The following is a 21016-nucleotide window of genomic DNA, read 5'->3' as shown; positions in this document are numbered from 1 at the left end:
GTAGGTGTAGACCAAGCCTGGACGCTAGAATCCCCGTATATAGCTTGAGGTCGACATTTAAGAGTGAGATGGGCCTGTACGAACCACACAAGGCCCGGTCTTTCCCGGGTTTCGGGATGACCGATACCGTTGCGTTCAGGAGGTCCGGTGGGATAGCGCCAGGCTCGGAGAAGGAGTTAAACAGTCGAGCCAGGATTGGGGCCACAGCGGTGCAAAGGGTCTTATAAAACAAGGATGTGTAGCCATCCGGGCCCGGGGCCTTACCATGCTTCAGTCGCGCTATAGCGGAAATGACTTCCTCAACATGTATGTCTCTCTCCAGATGGTCCGCCTGGGCGGGATCCAGCACCGGGAGGGCCACTGACTCCAAATAGTCCTCGGCGTCTCGCGGCGAGGAGGGCTCCCCAACATACAGTGCTTCGTAGAAGCTGCGAAAAGATTCCGCCACCTCTGCGTCGCCAGAAATAACAACCCCGTCCGAGCCTACCAGTTCCTTCACGACACTACGATGCTGTGCGACCCGGAGCCGGTGGGCCAGGAGCTTACCGCACTTGTCCCCCCCTGAGTAAAAGGCATGCTTCAGGCGTAAAGCGGCATACTCCGCCCTATCAAGATCCAGTGCCGACAGGAGCTTCCTCGCCGCTTTCAATTGCCTCCAAACTCTCGGAGCCCCTGTGCGGCAATGGACCTGCTCAAGCTCCCGGACCTGCGCGGTCAGTTCGTCCCTCTTACGTTGCCGTTCCTTATTTTCGGCTGAGGAGATGGAAATAAATTCCCCCCGGAGGACCGCTTTCAAAGCTGCCCACTGCGTTGCTTGGGACGTGTCGGAGTTGCCATTGTGAATCAGATAATCCTGAATGACCTCCCCTATGCGCTTCACAACAGACTTCTTATGTAAAAGAGTATCGCGAAGACGCCACGTCCCCCGAGAGGGAGAGGCCCCCGGCCACTTGAAAATGCCGGAAACTGGCGCATGGTCGGACAGAGACAGGACCCCAATGTCCGCCGCTGTGGCGGCAGTGCACAGTGGCCCACTCACCAGGAGGTAATCCAGCCGCGAGTAAGTGCGGTGCGCATGGGAAAAGTAGGAGTAGTCCCTATCAGTGGGGTGCATAGAGCGCCAGAGGTCGTGCAGATCCATCTCCACAATCCGATCCTTCACCGCGCGGGAAAGTTCCCCAGTCTGCGGAAAGCGTTGCGCGGACCTGTCCATAGCAGAGTCGAAAACAATGTTAAGGTCCCCCCCCAGGATAACATGGCGGTCGGGAGAGGCAGTGACGTCTACCAACACTGAGTCTAAGAAACGATCCTGGTGATCATTCGGGCTATAAACTGAGCCAACCGTAAAAGCTATTCCCCCTAGTCGCATGCGATATGCAAGGAGCCTCCCCTTTTGTTCGGCATACTTGTACAGAACCTCGCCTCTAAAGGAGCTCGCTAAAAGAATGGCCACTCCCGCAGTCTTGGTCGCCGCTGAGGAGAAGAACTGAGTGGGGAACTTGGCAGAGCGCAGCCTATGGCAGTCCCTGGGCAGCAAATGGGTCTCCTGCAAGAGGCATATATCCGCCTGCGTCCCCTCCAGCAATGATAGGATCGCCCTTCGCTTCACGGGGTTATTCAGACCCTTAACATTAAGGGTCACTACCTTTAAGGACAGCATTCCTCCCGGGGATCAGAAGCGCTATGTAGCAAGCAAGGGATCAGCGGGCGGGGCGCATGGGGCAGGCGCGCGGGAAAGGCCAGGGCAGGCCAAGCGTGGGCATGGACAACATTGGACGGGACCCCCCCCCCAACAACAAAACAACCCTTACACCCTCCCAAAACACACTCATGGCAACTAGCCAAAAACAAATTTAAACACCCCATTGTCTCAGTCAAGCCCCAAAACGGGCAAGTCGGTAGAAAACAGCAAAGTGGACGTTCAGCCACTCACCTCCAACCGCCCCCCCCCCGACCCCCGGCCCCAAACCCAGCATCGTGGAGGCTAAGAATCTCTCCCCCCGGAGTGAATTTAGGCCGTCATGGCCACGCCATTGGAGTCGGCCAAGTCCCTGGCCGCCGCCCTCAAAGCATCAGCCATGTCCGCCCTGATAGTAGGGGAATCAGGACGACCTGCACTCGCTGGCGACTGTCTCCTCGTTGACCTCCGTCGGCTCCGTCTCTCTGGGTGCCTCCACGACGGTGTAGCTCCGTCCTCCTCTGTGGCCGTGAGCCCCAGTACCCCACAGATGTCTTGTAGGGAGCGCAGTTGGTGCAGCACCCTGTTCCACCTAAAGATCAGACGGAAAGGGTGTCCCCAGGAGTAAGGCGTCTCGTGTTCGCGCAGAAAGTCAGTGGCGATCCTGAAGGACCTGCGCTTCTGCAGCGTGATGGCGGACAGGTCTTGGTAGAGCGCTACAGGCCGCTCCCTGAAAGTTAAAGGCTGCTTCTTTCGGGCCTCCGCCATGATGCGTTCTTTCAGCGGGAAATCGGGCAAGAATGCCAAAATGTCCGGAGGGGGCGCCGATGACTGGCGCTGTCGACCAACCCTATGCGCTCTGTCAATGCGGACAGGGAAGTCTGCATCTTCCCCCAGGATCTCTCGGAACAGGTCCTATAGATAGGCCACCAAGTCGGTCCCCTCGTCCGCGGATGGGACACCCCGCACCCGGATGTTGTTCCGCCGGGACCTGTTCTCAAGGTCTTCAGAGTGGGCCTGGAGCTCGACACATTGCTCCCGGAGGCGGAGAACATCCTGTTGAAGATGGACTATCTCTTCATCCCGGCGCTGGGCCGCCGTCTCTACTGTCTCAACTCGCTCGCCAAGGCCCTCCACCTCCCTGCGTACTTCACGGACCTCACTGGCCACTTCTCTCTTCAGCGTTTGAAAGTCTTCCTTGAGGGAGCTAAACAGTTCCTCCATAAAGGACCTCGTGACCGGTGGCTCGCCCCCAGCCGCATCTGCCAAGGCCCGGGAGGATCCCGGCGACGGCTGTGTTCTGTCCCGCAGCTGCTGGGCCCTGCCAAGCATATCCGGCAGAGTGCGGTCCCCCTTCCTCGAGCCGCCCCTCCCAGTCATCGTAGTCGCTGCAATGGACGAGCGGGCTCAGGTCCGGCCACCTCAGAGTTGCCCAGTCGCCGGTGGGCGCCAGATGTGGGGACCGCTCCGCAAGCAAGGGTGTTGCGCCACAAGCGACAAAATGGCGGTCCGGTCCGGGCACTACCAGTCGCGACGCCCTGCCAGGGCGGCGATCGGGAGCCAAAGCAGGGGTCTCCCTTCAGCACATCCCACAGGAAGTTAGTTCAGTAGCGGAGGCGACAGCAAGCGCCCGCCAGCCAAAGGCACCGACGGAGGCCACCAACACCAGCCCTTCGGGGACAAGATGGCGGCAGGGCGGGGCCAGGTAGAGCGGCCCGGGCAGGCGACACCGCCGGCACCCCCTCGGAATACAGCGATCAGAGAAAGTCCGCAGCCAATGTCACACAGTTTTACCGAAGGGCCCAAGTGGGCCGATCCCAGCGTTGAGGCCCCTGGTTGTCGTTCACGGGGCCGGGGCCTGCACAGTGCAGTGTGTCGCCGTCGCTAGTCGGGGGGCCAAGGCACAAATCTCAAATCCAAAGTCTTCCGTGTCACCAAGACCCCGCCCGTAGGGCTCCGCTATCCTCCGGTACGCGGCGGGTCCGATCCCCTCCGGATCGTCAGCTTTCAGCACCAGGCTTAGCCGAGGCGTCTGGACAGCACTGCAGATCGCTCTGCCTCCCAGGCTCTCCTCCGTACCTCGATCTTTGACCAAACTTTTGAAGTGCTTCCTCCGGGGCGATTAGGGCCAAAGTGACCTCAATGTGCGCGCCAAGTGCTCCGGCACACTCCTCTCACTCGCTGAGCATCAGCGGGGGGAGAGAAGCGTAAGAAAGGGGGCTCGAGCTGAGCCGGGCCGGAGGAGCTACGGGAGGAAGCGTCCGCTCACCCCGCCATCATGGCCACGCCCCCGAGGAGACGGCTTTTAAAGAACATTTTTAACAAATTGAACATTCGGACTTGTAGGCAAGCCGTAATCCGATGGCTAGATGGATCATGTCCTATGTTGGCCTGCAGGGGGGTCACATATATGATGAAAGCCCAATCTCTCTTACAGCAAGCTGACCTTGGAATTATACCACCAAACTGAAATATTTGACACTTACTTTGCCACTTGACAAACAGTTTTATTTGCCAATATTTTAAAAAGAGTTTTATGTCCTATGATGATCTAGATGCATTTTGTAATGATTTTTAATAATTTTATACAATATAATTGACTTGACTTGACTACTGCACACCCCTACTTCCCGACCGTATTCCTGAAATCCACAAGTATCAAGATCACATATGTTAATATTAAAGTCGCCCACCCAAATCAATATAGCGTCTTTTCCTTTCAGTAAGTTTAGGCGATATAATTCCACTTGTAAGTTGGTAAGTACTTCTACATAATCTACGTTTTCAATGTTGTTGTAGAAGTTTACCATAACTAGCTCTACACTGGGATTTAAAGTAACACAAACCAATTGGTAATAGTGAGAGCAATTTCTACTGGCAATCTTCGTTACCTTCAGCAAGTTGGAAATGTAAATACAAATGCCTCCCTTGTGCCTACCATGCAAAGAGCATACTGAAAGGTCTTAAAACCATCTAGGTGTTTTTCATTTAGGAGCCAGGTTTCCTGAATACATAGAATATCAATATTCTGCAAAAACTCCCCCCAGATGGTGTTAGATATTTTACTCTCTAACCCACAAACATTCCAGGACACAACCCTCACTTAGACGCCCTGCTGTATAGGGGATTTTTGGTTTGGACATATTTTACTACACCTCTGCCCCTCTACCATCAAGCCCCCCCATTCAGCATCGTTCTTAGCCTTGCCATCGTTAATTTCAATGCTCACCAATACAGTACCCCTTTCATTCCCTGGTGTTGCCCTGGTCCTATGTTTATCATTATTTGCTATATTGTGTTTGGGCGTATGAGATATCATACGGCCCAGTTTGCACTCTATTGGTGGTTCCCATGCAGCATTTTTCGCCCGGTCAGCCTGGTATTTGAGTACAATCTGAGTGGGCAACCTCCAGACCGGGGGGGGGGGACATAGCTGAATTTATAGTTAGCAGTTGCTTTGGTTTTACCAGCACCCAGTCAGTCGCAGTCGTTCAGATCTGAGAGTACTGCAAACCTATTTAATCCTTCAAACACTGGGGTAGGGCCCTCACCCCCCTGGTTAATTTGATACGGGTGCCTCGTTATGTGATATACCCAGCCCTGCCGTGCTTGTTGATATGGTATCCTATTTTGTATCCACATATTCCATCCATTGGGTCTTGGTCTATTCAAGTCCCTATGAAAGTACTCTAATGGTAGAATCTCAATTCCTTGGCTCCGTGTCCCTACATTAAACATAACCTCCCTTAATATCCTCCCTACTGGTTCTGGGTTATCGAAGTTAATTACTACACAATCCCCAGTATTACTTTTCCGTGTCCTGCCCAACCAGGCCACCCTTCGGGCCATTATGACGTTTTGCCCTATCCTGCTATCCACTGTCGTGTTTTTTGCTAGCCAATAACCCACCTTGTTTTTTAGTTGGCCATAATTCTCCCTTGTTTCCTTATTTAAAGGTGGGACAATACCCAGCACCAATACCAGTGGTGAGCTTTCAGGGGATAAATTAATAACAGGTAAGGGAGCCCGATTATCCATACGTTCTGAGCTATCGCCACCCCCCTCGCCCTTGCTTTCTCTTAGTGTCGGTAGTGGGGTATACTCGGTGTTCAGGGTGTTTGTAATGATTTGTTTCCCTGCTAGAGGTTTGTGTACTAAACCACTGGTCAGTAACCTCTTGCTATTATCATGTGTCCTCAGATCATCAGGTACAGCCTTGGGCGCTGGGCAAGTGGTGACCCGTGCTTTAGGTCCTGGGAGTTTGCCACACTCCAGCTTCGTACCCCTATTTTGCACCAATGGTGCTAGATTGGCCAGCTTGCGTGTGTTCTCTAGGGTAACTTCACTCAGGACATCCAGTTTTCTGTTAATTTCCTTCAATCTTTCAATCAGGGGAAGCGTACATGATCTAAGTAAGTGTATCATATTGCTAGCAGTCAGTTCTACATCATTTGATATTGGTTGGGCATTAATTTGGGGCGGGTATCCCGGAGTGTCGGGTACTAAGGAGCCCATTGCTGTAGTAATAGGCATGGTGGTGGCCTTTCTAGGGGCAGGTATACCCAAATTTCCTAATAGTTTAGAAACTTTTGGTTTCCTACCCAATTGGCGGCCCCCTCCCCTCTTTCTTTTACCCAACTGTTTGGGACACGTGGCTGTTTTTGTTTGTAGATCAGTGGCCTGTATACTTTTCCTGGCTACAATGGGATAGAAGCCCTCCGAGGACATACTAGTACAAGAAGAAATGTTCAGAGACATTGTATCAGCTCCCCATATTAATGAATTTTCTTTATCAGGTGTTCGATTCTGTGGGCTAGAGCTAATCGTAATTAGTCTTTGGGGTTCAGCGTGATCCGGTGTAACAGCATTTTTCAGGTTGCCCAGCGAGGATCGCTTCGCACTTGTGAGTTCGAGGGATAGTCGTTTTTCCGTAAGGGCAATTTCCCTCTCGAGGACCCCGTCAGCTCTCGTAAAGAAATTGTCCAATGTCCCAGTTAAGCTTCCCCCCGGTTCGCGCGTCACACATTTACTCCCCTTTCCAGTATTGCGAGCCATAATCCGTAGAATGTAAATATTTCGGGTACAATACTGATATCTTGAGGAGCTCCACTCCCAAGCCACATAAACAGTCTTACCAGTCTTATGGCGGATTTTAGAGGGGTGGCCCAGTCCAGTCTTATACAGCCTTTGACGGCCGTAGACGGTCTGCCCTTTGCCCGGGCTTCGCCCGGCGCACTCCCGCGCGCTCCCAAGACGCGGGGGTGATGACGTGCTAAGTAAGCGCGATGTTCAGGTAATGCGGGCCAGGTGTGGACTTAGCAGCGTGCCCCCCTGGGAGTTGTAGTCCTCCAGTCCTTTGTTCCTCTGATGGCGGCAGCAGTGACCCAAACGGCGATGCGGCTCCCGCTGCAGCGGGAGCGGCGAGGCGCTAAGTAAGCGCGAAGATCAGGTAATGCAGGCCAGGTGTGGGCTTAACAGCTTGCCCCCCTGGGAGTTGTAGTCCTCCAGTCCTTTGTTCCTCTGATGGCGGCAGCAGTGACCCGAACGGCGATGCGGGTATTTTTTATGTATAACCCTCACCCACTCTAGTAGTGGCATGCTTCATAATCAGGTACACCCTGACTCCTGCAGGTCAGGGTGGGTTCAACTGTGTTCCAGGGAGCTCTTATAGAAGTCTTGAATTTTTAGGGGGGGGTTTACATATAATAAAAATCCTTTCTTCACCCCAAGGTATCCCGTTATTGGTGGGGTGAGTGGGAATAATTTAAAACTATGGGAAGGGGCATAAAGAATGTTGTGGTCCTATGACTCTAACTTAAAAGCGCCAACATGCGTCTGCCCCACTCTATTGGCCTATATAGGTCCTAGGCATTCTTCAGGGCGATACTAGAGAAAAAAAATCCCCTAGTGACGCAATCCTGCAAATTATACAGGTGAATGCGTAATGTGCTGAAGGTCAACTTCAGCATGCAAACAAAAGAAATGTGCTTGCTGTGTAAAGTAATTACCGGTGGACAGAAAGCGCAAAATGAAATTGTAGTGTAATTACGTTTATAGGTTGTTCATAACTACTTAAGCATGAAAAAACATCTATATTTTGTCATGTGTTGAGCCCTGTTGGACATATTCTCTACAGGCTAACAATTTCAAATTTCGCACTATACTTTGTTTGTGTGAGTGAGTCGGAATTTCAGACTAATCTCATACGTAGGCATCAGAGGATGCCATAAAAGAAAGCGAGTTTTAATCGTAATGGTATTCAATGTAACTGCTAAACAAAGACAGAGAGATCACAATTGTTGAAGGCGGTATGGCCGTTGACATGCACTATTACCACAAGACACACGTGAGGACATTAACACAAACATTTACTTGTATTCCATTGTTGGCTCACCCCAGCTGTAAATAAATTATACTTTCAGGGGTCGGAAGGGGCGGGCCCTGTTGTCAAACTAAGGAATACAGGTGTTTAGCAAAGAGAGATTTCTTCTTGCCTGGACTATTGGGAATTCTACTGGGGCTTACCCAAAATGTTAACAAATCATACTAAATGTGGCAGCTACGTTAATTCTATGAATATATAAGTCTACACAATCATAAAAGATTCAATGGCTCCCAATTAAGAAAATGTGCCGTTTTAAAAGCACTGTGCCTGTCCCATAAGGTCTTCTGTAGCTCAGGACAAAGTTATCTCCAACACAAACTAATTCCTTACATACCACCGAAACACCAGAGGACCAGCTAGGCCGCCCATCTTGTGGTACCTTGCATCATGCGAGCTCGACTAAGTGGCAGATTTTTTATTTTTCTTACAGCTAGGTCCTCAAACACTTTGTCTTTTTCACTGAGAGATACAAATTGGTTGATTTATTTCAGAAAATAACTGAAAACCTGGTTGTTTAATTCTGTGTAATTGAGCCATCAATGTTCTGCAGATCCATTTTTAGCACAAGGACACCCTCATGGGAAACAGTGCTCCTTATAAATAATGTTACTTCATCACAACTATGTAGTTTACCTAGTCCCAAACTGGACATCCTAATGTGCAATGTAGGGCACCTTTTGCATTCAAAACATGTTTTGTTTGATGTATAGTCATCAAAACAAATACACAAAGAATAGAATTATATCATATCAATTGGTCTTTGAATAGTTGGCAATCAATTGGTCTTTGATTATTAGCATTGTACAGCTCAGTTCATACAGGTTAAAAATGCAATGTGAAAACTATAATTTTGTTTAAGGTGAAACATGAGGACAGAAAGCAAAGGAAAAGAAAGTTAAAAAGAAATAAGGTAGTTCAGTATTCTGAAATAAAATCTAAAAGACAATAACATATACATTTCATTGAGCTGTAGAAAGATAAAAGCACATCTTTCGACATGCACAGTACCGAAGATAAATGTGTTATGCGCCCGGAGACCTTCATATATAAGGTGCTTTATAAACTAACTTTTTTAGTTTCTCACTTGCTGGAATTGTAATTAGTCTTTGGATCCAATGCTCACATAAATTATTTAACTTCCATAAAAACAATATCCTTGTCTCTTATCTAGCACCAGACAATACCCAATGTTAACCCCACCCAGGACCCAAATTCAACACCATTAAGACAGTATATGCTCTTAGCATACACATAAATTATTTTTCCTGTGTAGTGAATATAGGCAGCATAAAAACAACCTTCACTAACCCAGATTCAAATACAATATAATTACATTTCTCAAAAGTATCAGAGTTAGGACTTATTTCTTCGTATATTGGAGGCTACATTATGAAACACTAATGCAGAATGTCTTTTTTCAACAGGTTTCATACAGAGGGATAAAAGGTATTTCCACTTACCAAAAGCAATATTAGCGCCACCAAACACCAGTTTATAAAGCTCTTCCATTTCCTTTTCATTACTAGTAAATCAAAAGCGATGGGTAACCTAGAAAACACGAAACGTTACAATGCATGTTAATAATAAAAGGTACATCAAATGGAGAATTAACATTGTTGAAGCCACAGAAGGGAATTGATCATAAATTAAGATATTCTAGTTAGTGAGGGATTTCACACACATCAATATTATAGCAATTCTAAAATAATTCAACTGTAAGAAGCATTGTATTTCCATTTTGCAATTAACCATGACTTTTAATTGAATGTATCTACAGCAGCATGTATCTATTACCATGTATACATCTCATCTACTCCATACAGAAAACTAAACTGCAAATGACAAAGAAATACTATTTCTGAGGAAGTTAACCAGAAAATATTACATGTGTTTGGGTGGTAGTCATTTTCGCTTCCACTTGTGCAATCATGTTCACGATCCAGCATGTTTTGCAACTTGACCTATCTTCTAGGTAAGAACTTCTCTCTATCATTCCCTATCTCATTGATTGCTATTTCTAACAATACCGTTCTATTGCAAACTTGTGCAAATCTAATTTTCTTTCATAAAAGGGGTATTCTGTAAAAAAAAGTCTACCATTATTTACACACAAGCTTTGAGATTTGCTTACACTAGTGTGAAATAAGAAGGTAGAGGTACCCCTCTTCTTTTTTCTGAATAATTTTTTCAGTGTCATACTTAAAAGTAGTAGTCACCTTAAAAAATTTAATTTTTCATGCACTCTATAAATAAGGGAACGTTTTTACATTCAATGCAGGTCAGGTAAGTGTTTATTGTTACAGTGTTAAAGTGCTGATGTAAAGAAAAGAAAAAAGCATGGTGTTATATGAAACAGTTACTGTCTCAAGCTATGGATTAAGCAGAAACATTTGGGGGCTCACCCTGCTTAACTAAGGTTTCTACATTGGGGTAAAACTGTGCCACAGTAAAATCAATAGAAAAAAAACTCCATATCAGAAGAGGTTTACGCCTGCACATCACCCAAACAAGGGTGTGAGCTTCGCAGAAATAAACAACCTATAAATCCCCTTTCTATACAGGGTGCTTAATATTTCCAATAATCAAGCGATCAAACGTTGGTAGTCTAAAATATAGAAGATATCATATGCAGATAGCACAGCAATTTTGGTCTTGACCATACATCACAGGGAATACAAATGATGAGGCTAAAAGAGCACAACAGAAAGTACACCGAGTGTCAACCATAATGAAGTCCATGCTGTTCCCTTTGACAAGAAAAGGAAATAGGCTGTTTCAATAAATAGGCAGGCATAATTAGCAAGAGGTCAAATGGTGGAGTACCTGGAGGAACTAGTATTCCAATATCCACTTTTACTGTTAATCTGGCAGGAGCGTACAGCCATATCATTTGCCCAACTACCAAAGCGCTCAAATAGATACACCAAGGTAGCTGGATTTGAAAGTTTTACCAGACATTCCTGCAGTGTAGTGAACTACAGGAATATTGTAAGGATCCCGGGCTGCACTCTTTGGAAGCAGTGTTCCTCTTCAGGGTAGTTAATAAAAAAAAGACAATTGCCAGGAAGAAATAGTAAAAAAAGCAAACAAATACTCTTTGCAACCGAACATAATCGTCAAACAGATGAAAGGAACCTGGGTGGTTGAAGATGGAAAGGAAGACAGAGCAAGAAGTGCTCAGCGATGAAGCAAAAAAGCTGCAGGTACCACAGGAAGCCTGCTACCCAAAGTAACCGTTTGCAGCCCCCAGCACTTGATGTTTCTAGATACAAATGGGAAAAGGGCAAAAAAAGGACATTCAGTCAAAATTGTTAAACGGATTGGAAAGCATTCACACACTGCAGAATCTGGAAAACAGTGAACTATATAGAAGATCCATATCACGGAATCAAACAAATCCCAAAAACGTAAAGCCTCCATTAAGTGAGTTACCGATTGTTAGATTTATCACACAATCAAACTGGAAAGAGCTCAGACAGAAAAAGACCTGTTTTTCTTCCTTTCCCCAGACCCCCGAAAACTCAGAATATTAATTATTTTAAAAATTCATTGATTAATTCATCCAGACCTCAGTAAAGGTCTTCTAAAACTCTTCTGAAATCATGTATACTTCTATATTCAATGAAAATTCTGCACTTGATGTCCCTATCAAAACTGCAGAGGGAAGGAACATCTCATTCTATAAAGGTCAATGCCAAGCAAACCCTTAATTTCAGGGCAATGATCGTTGAATGCTTGCAGAATTAGGTATCAATGGAAAAATTGTACCCTAGGGAAGAGGTATGGGAAGGTTCCCTTCATTTGTACCTTTCGGTTTATGAGAAGGTTATCCCTATTCTACTTCTCAGAGAAATACCCTAAGACCGTCCAAAATATTTAACACAATCAATAACCTTGGAGTTATTTCACCAAAGGGCATGCTTTCTCTTAAAAAATCAAATGAATGTGAGTTGATGAACAATGAAAAATCAACTAATTTAATGTAAAACTATTCATTGTTTAGAGTCACTGGGATATGCACTCATGACTGAGACATAGGTTTAAAACCCAAGAACTATTTGGCAGATCTGCAAGAACAGATGCTGTAAATTTAAGGATATTCTCGAAATTGATTTACGTTGTTACGGGTGAATCTGTCAGTAATGGAGGTCAGACACAGAAGATATTTAAGAGTTCTAGAGATTGGCTAACTTTTGTGGATTCTGTTGAAAACTTCTGGGGGAAATTGTGCGGAGACATTGGATGGTGGAGACAAAAACCTAACGATTGGATGTGGGGGCGGAAGTGCAACACTATTAATGACAGCAGAATGGTGTTAATGCACTCATAGAGATGCTTTTAGCCTATATGTCAAATTTTTGTATGGAATAAACTGAGGAAATTTTGGTTAAATACATCAATTTGTGGAGTGATGGTCTTTAAGCAACTCAAGAAACAAAATGATGCCTTTGGTGCACAATCCAAGAAAGGGCAAAACTGCTAATGACTGCTGAACTCTGAATCTTAGTTATTGGGTGGCAGCCTGATAAACGTTGTAATGGCCTGATCTGTATTTGGTTTATAAAAACAATTTCAAAGCCTGCTTAACCAATACAGGAAAGTGCTATGACTGAAAGTGTTATACGCAAGAAATAAATCTAAAACACTAAGGCCCCCATTAGGATGGCGGGTGGACTTTGCCCGCCCGCCATCCTCGCGGAAAACGGGACCGCCCGCGAGCTGAGCGGCGGTCCCGCCTTGCATATTATGATGTGCCCGCCACAGTGGCGGGTGCATCATGCATTTATAACATTGCGGCGGGCGGTGTTTACACCAGCACCCGCCGCAATGCTATAAATGCATGGCATGCATTTGCATACACAAAGCGGCAGGCACCGCGCGTGCCTGCCGCATTGTGTATGCAAATGCAGGGGGGTACCACAGGTACCACCCATGTGCACCCCCCACCTCGCCTTCACCATGGGGGCCCACAAGGGGCCCCCCAAAGTGAAGACCGCCTGCCTATCCGTGGCGGCAATGCCGCCACGGAAAGGCATCTCCCAAAGCCCAGGCTAATAAGGCTGATAGACACCGCCACCATATACACCCTTTTCCGCCCCGGCCGCAAAGCGACCGGGGCGGAAAAGCGTCGGACGGTGTTACCATCCGCCACGGTCCCCCCCGCCATAGTAATATGGCGGGGGGAAATGGGCGGACAAGGATGTCAGGCAGATCGCCACCGCCCGCATGGCGGTGGCGATCCGCCCGACATCCTAATGGGCCCCTAAGAGTCCACACATTGAGGTCATTAACAAGTATTCTCAGATTACTGGGAGAGGTATGGTGGCCCTCCAGTATTGGTGGACTTACGCAAATGGATACACAACCCCCACACGATGCACGAAAGGGAGCTCAGGACACTATGGACTGAAATGTACTCGACTCTCTTCTTCTGATACAGAGTGCCCCAAAGGTGTAATAGATGTATTGTTGTTACTTGTACACAAAAAAAAGAGTCCACACTTTGAGGCCATGAACATCTATTTCTCAAGGTAGCCGAGAATTGGTTAACACCATCTTGAATCTAAATTTCCTCCTATACATGCATGCCAGCTTGTGTTTGATCCAAAAGATGCCTCAATAAATGTCTCTGGAGCAGCCATCATAATCAGTCTGACTCACAGGTTCTATGTTAGTCAATAGTTTGGTCCATGGAATCCCAAAAGGTTTTTTAATGTGTGGAAACAATAACACTCTTAAAAGGGCAGGTTTTGTGTATGCACGTCAGGTATTACAAGGCTTGCTCGTTGGCGGTGATCTGGTCATATAGGCTGTCAATGGAGACATGCGCTCATTAATAATGTTACATGCCTTAAGAAAATGTTTGCATGGTGCCTTGTTCACCATGCTCAAAGGCAAAATTATCTGTTCACACCGTACTTGAACGTATGTTATTTACGATGTTAATGACAGGCGTGCGTAAAGTGTCCTCCTTTAAAATGTAGATTACATAAATAACGACAGATAATAGTCAAATAACAAAATGCTGAATTTTAGATGGGTCTCTATCCTTTTGACAAAAAATGTCTCCCATACAAAAAGAAAAGGGTCCATTACGTTTGTTTCTTTATCTTTTTAGTATTTCATTACGGCCCAGGATCTCTCCCTTTAGTCTAATCTCTTATCAGTCTTCTGCTGTTCCATCCCACTCACCAATACGTGCCCTTGTTCGATGCTCAGACAGTTTGTCTCAGTCAATACCTTACACACAACTCCGCCACCACCAGTGGACTCTTGATTGTCTGCTGTAGTTCCAGTTTTCAGGCATGAACCCAAAGCCTTCAGCTTCTTTCTTGGGCACATAAAAAAGGTACATTTATTTAGAAACAAACTGCCAGAGTAGCTGGGCCTGCATCTCAAAGTTATCTTTCCGTTTGGTAGCTTGTTGCCCCTTGTTTTGCTTGACGAGAGCATCCATATCTGAGAACTCTATATTGCTGGTCTTGCAGTAACTTGTTGAAGTACGACAACTGATTTGAATGTCTCATTTTAGTGCAGTACAACTTTTCTACTGCAAACCGTTCCCGTCTGAGGTTTTATAGTTGAGATCTCAGCATTTAGAAAAGGGCTTCAGCTCATTCAAGATGATGCAATATTAATATAACTCAAACATACTCTAGACTGAAGTGGAAGAAAACAGCTGTAGTAAATTGAAAGAAATTACAAACCGACTACTTGTGAAGCCTAAGTATCTCATACAAATTACAAGGCAGCTAAAACATACAGATTATGTTGCATTTTTTAATGTGAAAGGGATTGAAAATTAGTATTGCTTGGTTGCAGACCCCTCAAAAATAATAAAAGACCCAACAACATGCCTATTAAAATCCATGTCAGGTTCCAAATAACAAAGAGCAGGTACACCTCTAGTCAGATTTGCACCAATAACAGAGAACCCTGGCATTGGTCAGGCCAATCAGATTTAAGATGAAACAAATTCAACACAGCGTCAAACATGTCTTGGCGATGGCTTATTGGCCTTACCCTAAAGCTCCACTGAAGGGATTAGAGGACCCAGGATTGTGCTTTTACACAGCAACATTTCTCTTGAAAGCGATTCATATTAGGAAATCAATGATCTTTGACTTTTGATTGTATGATCCATACGGCTTTTACGTAATTTCTCCACTTGCACTTTCTGGATATAGAGTATTTAAGTCCATACCGATTCAGGGGGAGCACATGAATCATATACCCAGGCTGTATTATTCCTCTTGTAAGAGATTCATATGAGGATATTAATGCTCCTTTGATATTTGATTGTATGATCAATAGGGTCTTTTAAGTAATTCTCGCATTTGCACTTTATGGATATGGTCTACTCATGTTTGTACCAATCTAGGGGGAGCATAGGAACTATGTATCGGGGTCTATTGCATTGTTCCCGCCATGTTTAAGATTTTACTTGATCAATATTTTAGCATTCTATGTATGGGTAATTCCTTTACCATTATTGCCTATTGTTGCGATTTATGATGTATGCTGTTTTTGCTTATATGGTTGATTCATTTAACCGAATAAAAGCTTTAAATCGAATCGAAGATGAAACAAATTCAACGCAGTGTCAAACATGTCTTGGTGATGGCTTATTGGCCTTACCCCAAAGCTCCACTGAAGGGCCAGCCCCAAATGGCTCCTGCGGCGATCCCCAAGACTGCTACTGACGTTTCCTCCATAAACCAGCCGGTCATTGCAATCATTGTGGTGTACATGCAGAAAGTGCTGGGGAGGTATGCTGAAACAATACAGGCAAGGTATTACTGCAGAACATGGTCTCTGGGTAATTCCAAATGTTGCACCGTTATTATTAATCGCTTTGCTCGACAGACGCAGACAACAGCAAGTGCCTTGATAGGCAAGAATAGCTGCCAAATGCATTACTTCTCAATACGCACTTCCATGTGATTTAATTGCACACATTTCCTATAAAATAAAAGCCAATGTGGAAATTTACAAGCATGCAATTTAAGTTAAAAGTGAACGTAGCATTAACTTATCAAATTCAAAACCATCTAAAATGTTTTGTTATTATCCAGGAAACGGCTTTGAATGGCCTCAACTTCACAGGAATAATGTACAATGCAGACAGATGTATACTTAAGGACTTTGTTTACAGCAAGGTAGGTCTGAGGTATCATAGTACACAAAGGATCTCCACCAATTGAACTAAATGGATCAGGAGGACCACTACACGTGGAAACACCACCTAACAGAGTACAGTCTGATCATGGGTAACAGATATAACAAAGACGGTTAAATGTACCGATGGTGGTGGCAATAATCGGCACCTCCAAAACTGATCTCAGGGAATGTCAAAAAGAAAGCACAGGTTTCACGTCCCACAGATCTAACAATTGGCTCCAATGATAATTATCTAAACAATTCTGGAGCAATCCTCATTAGAATTGGTTAATATACTGCCACAAAGACTTCAACTGCATTTTAACACACTGTCTTGAAAAAGCAGGCCTACCCTGGGAAACAGATGCCAGCTGGTTCTGTTGCATCTAAAGTGGACTGTTGGTACCTATACATGTATACAGAGATATGGTATATTTATTATGTGATGGCATGTACGGCTTACTCTCCAAAATAAAGTCTGTAGGAAAGACTAATCTACTACTGATCCTTTGATACTACTATAGAATGATGTTTGTGTTTAGGTGCCTGTAAGAAATAGTCCGTGTTAAATAATTTAGTAGCACCAGTCGATATCTAGAGCGTTAGTGGTGCACATATGTCAGAAGGCCTTGTACCCAACTACCGATCAACGTATGCGTATTGCGAACCACAGTTTTTTGGGTTTTTTATTTAAAGTGGACTCACAGTTTCAACAGAGACATTGAAATGCTTTTCTCAGGATTCATGCAGTAAAAACCATATCATCTTGTGGTCACGTAAATGTATTTTCCAGCTACTAAAACTTTATTGAAATGTCCAGTGACATGTGTGATAAAAGTGAAAAGACCCAAAGGTTGTACGGCGAGGCTGGTCAGTTCTCTCGGTTCTGTATTCTACCAACCTTGTTAAATCTTGCAACATTAACCAGAAGGAGTGATGGCTCAAAGTTTTCCAACAGCATTCTTACTTGTATGTATACATTTCTTATGGCATACAACTTTTTTTTTAGTCTTTACTACTTTTCTTAATACGGCGTAAGCCTACAATATTGAAAACATTTGCTGATTTATCCCTGAAATCTGTGTATGAATAAAATGTGCAGGAGAATGCTGCATGGTCTTTCGTTTTGCTTGTGTCATCTTAAGAGCAGTCACGAGGTGGGGAACATTCCGAAGTTAAATGTCCCCCGCGGTCTGGGTCAAAAGCCACTTCCTGGCTGTCACAGTGCGCCTGAACAAGACATTTACAGGTGTTTTGTGAAAAGCAGCAAGTAGTTGATCCCTGAAGGGATGAATGGGTGCGTTCCAGATCATGGAGGCGAGGCCTTCCGATGGAGCTGCATCCATGTTCAATTAATAGCCGCTTATTTTAGCAGATTATTATGGTCTGCACATACGAAATGCCTGATGGGGAGAAAATGGGAGCCAGTGTCTAAAGATAAACTGGACACTGTACCAAAAAACCTTATTGAAAATCCGCAGCATTTTGAAAGGTCTCTTAGGTTTCACAACCAGCCAATTGGGTTTTATTTATGGCGGGGTTTGTGTGTTCTTCTGTGAACACAAAATCACACTGAGACTAGTCATGTAACCTGTAGCAGGGATCTTTAACTAGTGATCCCTAATAATTGCACCAAATGTCCTCGCCTCACAGCGAGACCAGGGCTGTATTTGGGACGTGAATTTTCTAAACTGCTGTGAGCCGAGCTCCATGTTCATACAATTCAGACTTTCAAAAAACAGAGTAATGACGTCTTTAACAGCAATTGCATCATTACACTTTGAGGGTGTCTAATTTTGTCCACTCTGAATATTTAGCAGGGCAAAATCTAAACAAATCTCAATTAAATACGTTCCATCAGATGGATTGTGTATACTACTTGTCAGAAAGATACCTTGGGACCTAAGCACTGCTTTTAACACCAAAAATAAAGAGTGCATATACTGTGATGTCAGGTTGCTCTGTAGCACTAAAATAAAGAAATATACTTCTGCTTTCTCGCCTGTCAGAACATGTTTATTAGATGAATCTATGCCTGCCTCAAGTATGAACTCTAGAAGGAACAACTCAGGATTTTATCTTTTGGGGTAGAAAAAAACAAGTACCACTGAGTTGATTAAGAGAAACACCTCCAAGAGATAAGGCATGGTATAATATGCAACAGTGAGCTAAGTCCATGGATCAGAAAATGGGGTTCTGATGCATTCCCCATCAGTGCTGATTGCATTCCATTTAGGAAAGCTCTAGATAGGAGTGTACTAGAATATTTCTTATTTCGAACATCTGTCTAACTAGTCTGCTTTAATATTCCCATCTGTTTATGCACCGGATTAATAATGGTTCCTGGCGCTATCTGAATGTTAATATCCGAGTGGAGGGTTCCAAGATGTTAGCTGGAGCGAGCGCAGAGTAAAGGAGCTCTGCACCGAATGCCAGCCCGGCATCATCCTGCAGGCTCTTGAGTGTGGCAACGAACAACACAGACTCCCCTTGGTCTGGCTCTCCTGGTGGCAGTGTTTCCTCTGGCACCTCTGCTACTGAAAAGCCTGCTGAAGTGTAGCGGTCTGATCGGGCCTAAAGCCACAACCTCACACCATGCATGCGCCCACAATGGAAGGGGACTGCATGCATGCCACTGGCCGCTCCACCATCGACTGACTGAGACATGGCTGCACTGCTCGGATTTGCTGCAGCACCACACGAGGTGCACTACTGACGCACTAGGAGCCTAGGGCCGACGACAGAGGGCCCTGTTGAATCAGAGCGCAGACTCCTGCAGACTGGGCCTGCGCTGGCTGAATGTCATGGGAGCGCCACAGATCAATTAACGTAGCGGTGCGCTGTGCAAAAAACTCTGTATGACTGCTAATGAATGGTGCGTCGAGAGGAGCGTTGTGCCGCCTGGATAGCGGTGAACTGAAATTGCTCCACAGTGTCCTGCGAGATAGCGCCGAGAGCTGCCTGTGGTGGCCAAGCCAGTGTTCCTCACTTCACTTCTTTAACGCAACACAGCGATGACGAAACAGTGACCCACCAAGGCTAAAGGAGGGGGGTGCCTCCAAACTGTTCCCACCATTACACCTAGGGTGGATGGGGTAGGATTCTCTGCTCGCCCCACTAAAGCAAGTGGGATGCTTTGACGAACTACTAAGGGCCATTAAAGATGTGAAATCCACCCTAGACACCAAACTGGGCGCATTAGTGATTGAAATGGGATTCTTGCGAGCCGACCAAGTTAAACTCAGGGACAGGGTGGAGGCGAACTAGGTTGCCCTAGCTGGAATGAGCCCTGCAATGACCGAGATGCATTCACAAATCAAGGCCCTGCAATCAGAAGTAACCCAACGGAGCCAAAGATACGGAGGGCAGGTCGTGCCGGAAAAACATTCATCTGGTCGGCTTCCGGGAGGGGGCTGAGGGCCCCAATGTGGAACTGTTCTTGGAGACCTAGCTTCTGCACATAGTGCTGAATAGAAGAGGGTCAGCTTTTTCTATGGAGAAAGGGTCCATTGGGTTCCAGGCAGGGCTCCGCCGCCGGGCTCCTCGCCCAGGTCGGTGGTTGCGTGACTCTTTAACTACCGGCATTATGACCACAGAGTTCAAGTGGTAAGGGCAAAGGGCCAATGGCAGGTCGAAAATGAACCAGTGAACATCTACCTGGATTACATTGCAGAGCTTCAAAGGGTTAGCAGGTCCTTCTTGGCAGTTAAACAGAAGTTCCGACAATTGGGACGGAAATACTCTCTCACGTTACCAGCAAAATTGCGGGTCACAGACGATACTACCACTTTCTTTTTCAGCTAAGCTGCAGATGCCTGGGCAGGTCAGTTCGAAGGGGGTAATCCCGATACCTTGAAATGTACATCCAGAGGGCGGCAGGGCCCTACAGCGCCCATACACATGACAGCGAAGACCGTCCAAGGGTTACCTCACAAACAAACAGGTGGCGCACAAGCACGCCAGGATGGTGGAGCTTGAGTTGTGCAGCAACATGTCTCCAACATCGACTAATTCAGAGGCCGACTCGTCGAAATGCAACTTCTCCTATGCCCTGGAAAACATCCCTGAGGAAATATGATTTGGCCTAGACCTAACTCTGATGGCTGCGGATCAAATGACATGACACCTGGTGTAGGACAATGCCTTCCATAACTTCCATCTCCTGGATTGCAGAGGCGGAGAGTCAAACTCTCCTCGCCCAGCCCAGGGGAGGATCCTTCTTACAGTCATATACAGGCTTGCACTTCATGCAGTAATTATCAGTTACTGCCTGTTGAGGAGATCTCCTCCCTACTTTCAGACAGAACATGCTATTTTAACTCTAGTTATGGTTCATTATTGGTTGCAGACGTCTTACTGTTCTGCCCAGGGGGAAGGAGTTGGGGATTTTGTGTGGGTTTTGTTTCCATGAAGATGGAACAGCATGTTGAGCAAGACACAAGGGAGGTGATATTACTTTGGGACTGCCGTGGGTGGGTACGTGGGAGAACATGGGTTGGGCTGAGCGCACACTATGACAACACGCCCATTCGCCTACATATGTTATCACTTGGAACGTCTAGGGATTGGCTACCCCCAAGATGGCGTCACTTGACATACTTCTAACTGAGGTACAGACAGGCCCACATCGCCTCTTCACAGGAAACACACATAAATTACAAAGAGATGGAGAGGCCACATTTTTGGCACCATCTTCTTGGGATTCGCAAGGGAGGGGGCTCATCTAGATAGCCACAGGAGTACCGTTAACAGAGACTCTCACAGTGGTAGACCCCGGGGGCAGATATGTAGCG

General features: G+C 46.0%; 1 protein-coding gene across 1 annotated transcript in view; it reads right to left on the bottom strand.

Moving 5' to 3' along the window:
• Positions 1 to 21016, bottom strand: part of LOC147659366 (alpha-1,2-mannosyltransferase ALG9-like) — a gene marked incomplete at its 3' end in the record, with an annotated part of 102454 nt that overhangs the window by 20191 nt on the left and 61247 nt on the right. The window contains exons 6-7 of the mRNA XM_086951797.1: positions 15702 to 15837; positions 9524 to 9611 (exon numbers count right to left, since the gene is read on the bottom strand). Coding sequence (XP_086807923.1) covers positions 9524 to 9611; positions 15702 to 15837 — 224 coding nt within the window. The remainder of the gene's footprint in view (positions 1 to 9523; positions 9612 to 15701; positions 15838 to 21016) is intronic.

Source organism: Lissotriton vulgaris, unplaced genomic scaffold (assembly GCF_964263255.1).
Source record: "Lissotriton vulgaris unplaced genomic scaffold, aLisVul1.2 SCAFFOLD_2582, whole genome shotgun sequence".
NCBI lineage: Eukaryota > Metazoa > Chordata > Amphibia > Caudata > Salamandridae > Lissotriton > Lissotriton vulgaris.
The sequence above is the reverse complement of the archived record's forward strand: the minus strand, read 5'-3'. Positions and strand labels throughout refer to the sequence as shown.